Source organism: Chenopodium album, chromosome 14 (genome assembly GCF_948465745.1).
Source record: "Chenopodium album chromosome 14, dcCheAlbu1.1, whole genome shotgun sequence".
In the NCBI taxonomy this organism is placed as follows: Eukaryota; Viridiplantae; Streptophyta; class Magnoliopsida; order Caryophyllales; family Amaranthaceae; genus Chenopodium; species Chenopodium album.
Genome location: NC_137847.1, coordinates 266,173 through 274,622, shown reverse-complemented (window position 1 = coordinate 274,622; position 8,450 = coordinate 266,173). Strand labels below are relative to the sequence as shown.

The 8,450-nt window shown below is 34.3% G+C and overlaps 1 protein-coding gene across 1 annotated transcript; it reads right to left on the bottom strand.

Annotated features, from left to right (window-relative positions):
- Window positions 1-1,469: 1,469 nt before the first annotated feature.
- LOC145578427 (putative inactive purple acid phosphatase 29) lies at window positions 1,470-3,352 on the bottom strand. Its single transcript, XM_081635742.1, has 3 exons — window positions 3,199-3,352; window positions 2,194-3,063; window positions 1,470-1,595 (listed from the first exon to the last, which is right to left on the bottom strand). Exons 1-3 carry the CDS (start codon window positions 3,335-3,337, stop codon window positions 1,555-1,557), a joined length of 1,050 nt encoding a protein of 349 aa, XP_081491868.1. The 5' UTR covers window positions 3,338-3,352; the 3' UTR covers window positions 1,470-1,554.
- Window positions 3,353-8,450: the final 5,098 nt, after the last annotated feature.

The following is an 8,450-nucleotide window of genomic DNA, read 5'->3' as shown; positions in this document are numbered from 1 at the left end:
TGTTATTTGTATCATGTATACAACCGTGTAAATGTCAAGTGTACAACGTAAAGATTTTTAACCAGTCAAAAAACATTTTATTTTTCTTCTTTTACTGAGATTAAGAAGAAAAATAAGAAAGAATATATTTATAGGTCATGCATAAAATGCGAGTGGTTTGTTTAAATGATTTGATTTTATTGAATGGTGAATACAATACGCAGAAATGGATCTATGGTAATTCCAGTTGGCAATAATGTAGTCAGATGATGGTTTCCAAGTAGATGGGATGTTCGAGGCACAACTACTTCGTCATTACATCAATGCATCTACTGTAAGTATGATACATTTTAATAATGCATATGGTTTATTATGTCTTTTTTTGTACCCAATTACGAACCCATATGAAGCCATTTGGTTGTTTCTTTAATCATCCATCAAATTTCAAAAACAAATACTAGCACCATATGTGTTCTTAGACAATTGTGATTTCGATTTGGATGCTAAGGCGATCTCAATGTATTGAAATTGTTGATACATGGTGTATACAACTGAAATCAACCAATAAAAGATTAAGAGAACGTATGATAGAGCTGTTGGGGTAGGTAATTTAAGTCTTACTTGGAAAGAATAAGGAAGAGAAGACTTCCTTATAGGTGAAAACACATTCTATGAGGTAGGGTTGTTCAATTGTGCATATCGGAGATTAAAGAAATTGCGATCCGAATCCGACTTGAAATTGATCACCGATTTTTTGGAAATTCTAATCCATAACTCATCTGAAAACCCGAAATTTTTTCGGATGTCCGATTCGAAATATCCGAAATCTTAAATCAGATTGAATACCCAGATTTTTGTGTCGTATCATCTTCTTTTTGGATCGGATATTTTTTAGTCCTCTAATGAGGTTTTTGGGAAGGTGCCCAAAAAAAATTTGTTCAGGCCTAGGAGACAATATCATTGCAATATTTAGGGGCGCTAATATGGAAAATGGGAAAAGCATTTGGGGACGGAGGGAGTTCTAATGTGGTGTGTGTGCGGCCCAACAAGAGTAACTTTGATATGATCTCCTATACATTACATATTTGTTGAATTGCATTGTAAAACCCACAGCCCCCAATCACTTCAATAGTAAATTCTTGTTAGAAATTAGAATTTTGACAGAAGTCAGGCAGGAGTAGTGTAGTTCTTAGCCTGTAGAATTATGACATAAGTCTTTGTATTCTATGGTACGCAACAAAGTAATTTGAAATTCATATCATCACTTAGAATAAGGGCAGGGCCGGGCCGGGGTTACATCTCATATATATAGTTTTGTAGAGATGCAGGCTTAAGAATTCCTATTACCAAAGTATGGATTATTATTATATCTAATGATTAAGAAACCTCAATTTTAAGTCATTAATCATCAATACAAGAGTACATACATTGCTTTTCTTTTTATTCGATACAATAATCAAAGCTAAGGTAATATTTTAATTTTATTCTTGGTAAGACTAAGCTACTAGTCAAGCATTTGGCGTCTGCTTGCTGGACTGCATCATAGCTCCATCAGCATCAGCAAATTAAATAAGCTTATTCGCTCATAATTGGTTTAAACAAAGATTGAGCTCGATCTGTACCTGCATAGAAAAATAATAAAAATAAGGAAAATTTGTTAGAAACAACCTTTTAAAGTGTTCACTTTATTTAAAACAACCTTTTAAATATTTTTTTACAAATTCAGACCACATTATAATTTTTTTTTATCAAAGACAACCTAATGCTAGTTTTCGGCGTTGACTCTATTTTTCCGATGTTGACAACGAGTGTATGAGACATGTGACCTCATATATTGCTAATTACACCCCTTTCCCTCCAATTCACTTGTACTAAATCCCCTCCTCTCTCAAAGTAATTTGTCACTTTGAAGGGTTTTAATAGGAGTTAATTGGAGGGGAAAGGGGTATAATTAGCAATATATGAAGTCACGTGCCTCACACACTCGTGGTCAACATCGGAAAAATAGAGTCAACGCCGAAAACTAGCATTAGGTTGTCTTTGGTAAAAAAATTTTATAATGTGGTCTGAAGTTGCAAAAAAAAATTTAAAAGGTTGTTTTTAATAAAATAGACACTTTAAAAGGTTGTTTTTGACAAATTTTCCTAAAAATAAAAATAAAAAAGAGACACCTACCATTAAAAATAATAAAAATAAAAAGTGGCAAGTAGTTACCAGTAGAAGAAGCCCAAAGGACTTCAGGATCAATAAGAGTGAGACGATCATCATGAAGTCGCTTCCAAGTAAGGATGGACTTAACTGGACCCCAATTACCATCTTCGGCTTTATCCAATTTAACATTGATCACCCTTGCCCTTCTGGCCCAACCAGCTAAGCCATATCCACGGTACCCGAATCCAGCTCCGTAACATAGTTGTATGGCACGAAGCTTACCACAATAGTCGTTGATATGGCCATGTCCTACAAAAGCAGCCTTAATATCCCCTGCTGCAAGCATTGTGTCATAGAACCCCGAATTGACACCGGGGCAATAGACATCCTCCTGTTTTACACCCACCATATTGGACTCGGTGATGTTGCTGTATTCGGGTATAGGAATGTGGAAGAATACCAACCCTGGAGCGGGTCCTTGTTGTGCTTCGGGTGGGCTCGTGTAAGCTTGTTGAAGTTGTTTGGAGGTGCGAAGGAACCAAGATTGCTGAGATGGATGGATCCACTCATAGCCCATGTAAAAATTGGGAGGGAGGCTGTAGGTGAATTCACCGGAGTCAAGGAGATAAAGGTTAAGGACAGACTTGTTTCGGAGAGGGGAATCTTGGACACCGGCGACCTCCAAGTTGTAATTGCCCCATCCCCAAATGGACTCATCTTGTTCGAGATTGGAAGGATTGAGAAGGGATAGAGTGTTTTTCAATCCAACTATGTATTCCATGACTGCTTTTCTTGGAGTTCCAGTTACAAGTGTATTTACGTCGTGGTTACCTAGTACAGCAATCCATGGGATGTTCGACTCAATTGCTGCTGCAAATGCTTCATCCATTGATCTGTTATAGTTATACGCATCTACTGAATGGACGTTGTCACCTGCATATATATTTAAATCATTGGATTATTGCTACAATAAGTTACACTACTGCACACTTGGACATGTACCCGAGTTGGACACGGATTACAATTGTATTAATGTATGCCCAATCGATTGAATATATAGATACGTACCAGTGAAAACGATGAGATCAGGGTTCTCGATATGGATGAAACGACGGAGATAATGAGTGGTGTTGAGATCAGAGCAAGTTTCCATTTGAGATGGCAAGACATCCCTACAAGCAGTGTCCTTGCCATTAGCGTAGTGCATATCTGAGATTTGCAATATTTTGAATTCTCCATTTTTGTTGAACCTTAACTTGTCCTTGTTTTCAACTTTTATATTTGTGTTAAATGGGCTTGCATTTTGGAGCATCAATGCAAAAACTCCCACTATGAGTAAACCCAAAAAACCCATTTCTTTCCGTTTTTCTTTTTTCAGTAATAATCCAATTGTAGTATGTTCGTTATATATATTGTAGTATCGATTGAATGAAGCAATGATAATATTTTAAATATGTATACCTCATAATTGGCACATGATCCACGTTGATTAACTCTAAAGATTGGTTCCGCAGATTGTAAACAGTCTAACTGCTCGATCTGTAACACCGAGCACTGCCTGTGCCCCGTGGTCCTCATGCGCCAAATTCAATGCATTACTTGTCCTATTTAATTATATATTTAATTATTTTAAGATAACCATATATAGCACTCCTATTCTGGCTGATTACCCACAATAATTATAATGTAAAAACGAAAACAAATTCCCTTTATAAATCGTATTGAAAATAAATTCCCCAAATACCGTCCACGTAGGATTGGTGTAGGGTTTTGATTTGGTTACCATAAACCGTTAATAACAACAACGGTTTTTGTTTTAGAACCTTTATTCGTATTAGCGGTTTTAAAAAGAGACCCTCTTTTATTAGTAACAGGTCTCTTTCCCACCTTAAATGCATTGAATACTTTATTTGTGTAAAAAGAGACCACAGTTTGAAATAACAGGTTTATATTCCTTTTTAAGAAAAAAAAACATAAACCCGCTTTACTGTGGTGTAGGTGTCCTTTTCATAAGAACAAAGAGACCTGCTTTCTGTAATAACGGGTCTCTTTGTAATATTTTTTTTTTAAAAGAAAATACCGCTGTGGTTTTCTGTTTTTTGATTTTTTGTTGTATAAAAGTATATGATATATATCACATAATGAATCAAAAATTATTTAAACTTAATAAAATCATAATAATTTTGAAAACTGACAACAAAAAAGTAGAAACACCTTTTTCTTGTTTCTTGTTTCTTGTTTTTGGTTTTTAGTTTTCAAAAAAACAGGAAATTGAAAATCAAAAATGATGCCAAACAAGCCTGACATTAGCGGTTCTAAGCTGAATTAAGCACCGATCCTACTTAGATGGTATCTTGGGAATATATTTAAACCATTGTATAATGGGTATTAATTTTTGATCCAACTATATTGAGGGAAATCACTCCTGCTATTCTTGATAAATTTCCACCATATTGTAATTGAATAGTTCTCTCTTTTCTTACAATAATAATAATCCTCACTTATGACTCTCTCATACATGGTCTCAACATTAAATAAATAAATAAAACCATTCAATATCTCTCATTTACACTCCTTAAAAAACACCCACTTGTTCACTTGCACAATACAATACTACCCCCGCTTCATATTACTCGCAACAATTTCCTAAAACGACCGCTTCACATTACTCGCAATAAAATGATTTCTTTCCTTTTTTAGTAAGTTTTTTTGATTGATTTTACAAAATTACCCTTACTTTAAAAAAAATAAAAAAATAAAAAAATAAAAAAAAAAACTGATTTTATCTTATTAACTTAAACTCTAACATTAATTAACTTAACAATCTCCACCAAAATCAATCCCCTTCCATCTAAATTCATCTATCATTCAACCACCTTCATCATTCAACCACCTTCATCTTCTTCCTCATCCCCATTATTTTTCACTCTCTTCCTTCATCATCAAATTTCTTCATCTTCTTCCTCATTCCCATTATTTTTCTCTCTCCTCCTCCAACCCATTCTCAAGGTTTTTCTAGATATGAGGGTTTTGTGGGTTCGCAGGGTTCGCTGGCTGGTGGTGGTGGTCGTGAGTGGTTTCGTGGGTCGTGAGTGGTTTCGTGAGTGATCGTGAATTGGTGGTTTCGTGAGATCGGTGGGTTCGCTAGCTGGTGGTGGTGGTCGTGAGTGATTTCGTGGGTTGGTGGGTTCAAGGGTTCGTGGTTTTGTGGGTTGGTGGTGGTCGTGAGTGGTTTCCCTGGGTTCGTGGGTTTAAGGGTGAGTGGTTTCGCTGGGATCGGCGGGTTCAAGGGTTTTCGTGGGTTTTAATTTCCAGATCCGTGGGATTGGTGGTGGTGTTGGTGGTCGTGGTTTTCGTGGGTTGGTGTTGGTGGTGGTGGTTTGGTGGTGGTGGTCGTAGGTGGTTTCGGTAGTGGTGGTGGTGGGTGGTGGGTGGTGGCAATGTTGTTGGTGGTGGGTTAATTATTTTAATTATTGTTAATTTTTTTTTAGGTTGGATTAATACGTAAGTATATGCTTTTATTTTTCAATAATTACACTTAAGATCTTTTGCCTAGGAGTCCGCACGCAGCATGTTTGTTGCGAGTAATGTGAAGCGGAGGTAGTAAATTCTTTTATCTATTAAAAAAAAAAAATTCTTTTATAACTCCAAGAAGGCAAGAATATCCATATATTTAGGAAAAAGCTACACATACATTGAATGTATGTCACTCCCACATACATTATGACAAGACAACATTTTATTGGTTGTTTTGATGGGCCCTAAAATCCACTACTTTTAATATTTCATTTAAATTTGAATGAAATTTCAAATTGGGCTAAGGTTTGAATTTCAAATAAGTTATCATTTTCAATGTAATTAATTTAATATTTTTTTAAAAAAATAAAAAAAAATATCATTTTTACAACTCAGTTTACAGTGTTTAACAGAAAAGGCGATTTTGGTGAACATGGAGATGAAAAAACATTGTCACTGACGAGGCTGCTAGATTTTTGGCCTTTGGCTGTATGCTGCTGTCGGTGCCATCAAATGAGAAGGTGAATGCGTCGGACTTTGGCAGTGATGGTGGTGGGGTTTGCGGCAGTGGCGCTGAACAGGCGGCGGTGGGTTGTTAGGGTGTTCAAATAGGATATATTCCAATTAACAATGTAAACGTTTATATATTATTTGCAGAATATATTGTGTTATATAGTTTATTAATCCTCCCCAATTATGAAATACTTTTAATTGAAGTAGTGAAATAAGTCTTCGCTTCCTATCAATTTCAAATGGATTTGACTCCATTTTGCATAACATAGGTGGTAGGAGTGGTGTTAGCTTGAAGGGTGGAACCTCGCTGTAGTTTTGTTGTTAATTGTTTGTGTACTTGTTTGAAATGAATACGAGGTTGATGCTACATTGTTAGAATGATTATAGTTTGAGTGTAGCAACATTTTTAGCTGTTTGATCGCTGGTGCTTTATATCGTAAGATGTAACTTTTGTCACTTTCTTCAAAAAAAAAAAAAAAAACTTTTGTCACTGCTCACGGTACATTTTCAGTCAAGGGATAGTATTCGGGATCTTTTTTTAGTGTCTAGCAACAGAGCAATTTACAGCTGCGTACTCGTGAAAAGAATTGATATCCCAATATTTGCACACCAATACGTGCCTGCTAATGCTCCTTCTGTACACTGCTACCGTACCCTTTATCATGATATTATTATTATTTGGCATACAAGTTTTGATGATCATTAGTGTCATATGGACTAAGATGCAGTCTGACATTATCATCTGGGCCTTCCTGAATAGTGAATATAGTTGTATACTTGTATGACTAAGAGCTGTTGCTTTAAACCTCTAAGTTAGGTACTGCATTGGATATGTTGCCAGGAAGGACTTCTTTCAATTATCCATCTTTAAAACTTTGACTTAGTAGTTCAATAGTCAACACACCTAAGTGGAACAAAAGACAGTCTTGGAACTTTGACGGCATCAAAGGGGATTTTGAAGCAGACATGATTATGGGGTTAGGTTGGATTTTCCTATCTGTTTTGTTTGGAATACAATAATTGTTAAAGGCACACAAGTAACCGAAGCCATATTGATTAATAAATAAATTGGAGATTTGAAGGTGACAACAGTAATGGTTGAAAATAGTCTTAGGTCAACAAGGTCGTCGACAATGGCAGAAAATGCCAAAATATTAGAACAATGTTGTTTATAATATCTTTAGTACACTGGAAACTATATTTGGTAAGCACATATTTGAAAAGGACACAACAATTCATAATGTAATTTTTAGTAACATAGGAAACTACATTTAGTAAGCACATATTGATTCCGAATTACATAATTCATTAAAAGCGCATAATTTTTCCCTTTGGGATTTTTTTTTTTATTGTTACCTTTATAGTGATCTTGTGTAATTAGTTTTTTTTGGTAATTATAACTTCCAAAGGTTACAAAAAAGGAATTTATAATATTAGAGTAGTGTTGACCTTATATAATTGAATCTGTTTAAAATAAATTCATGTTTTGAGGAAAAAAGATCCACCTATCAAGTCTTTTGAGAATTAGATAATGTGACACCATCAATGAAAAATAATAAGAAATCATGGTGAAAAAGTAAAGGTAATCAAATAAATAATTATTTTTCTTAATTTGTTCAATAGGTTAGTACATTAATTAGTTACCGTATATATGTTACAGGAAAATTGTAGAATATATAACTTGTTTTTCTAATAATAAGGGATGCTAATTCATGAAATTAGTTGTAAACAATATGGATTATTTAGCAATGATAAGTTTTTGTCAATTGAAATTATTATTTAATGTAAGATGTCATACATGAGCAAAATAATGAAATAAACACTATAAATTTTGTTGGACGATCACCTTCAACACTTAAAAAGTGTTTACTTGTCAAAGGAACTTTCTATATTACGGAGTAAAAAATTGTAATAAATGTATTATTTCTTTTCAAATCCTTACAAGCATCACAATATGATAAGTTCATTTGAAAAGATAATCGGTGGCTTGTCTTTCATTCTATATAAAAGATTTAACTGAAAAGTCTTCATTTATATATAGTCCTTATTAATATACGGCATATCTTATACTTCCTATATTTCTATTTACTTGACTAACATTCCTAAAATGGAATTGTCACATTACTTGACCCATACTATATTTGGTATGCTTTTGGTAGATAAATTATCTAAATTACCCTTATAAAGCGCAATTAAGGGTAAATACGTAAATAAACATGTTAGAGGATATACTCTCATCTATTAATAACTATTAATAAGAGTTTAATCATTAAATCACACAAGGGAAAAAT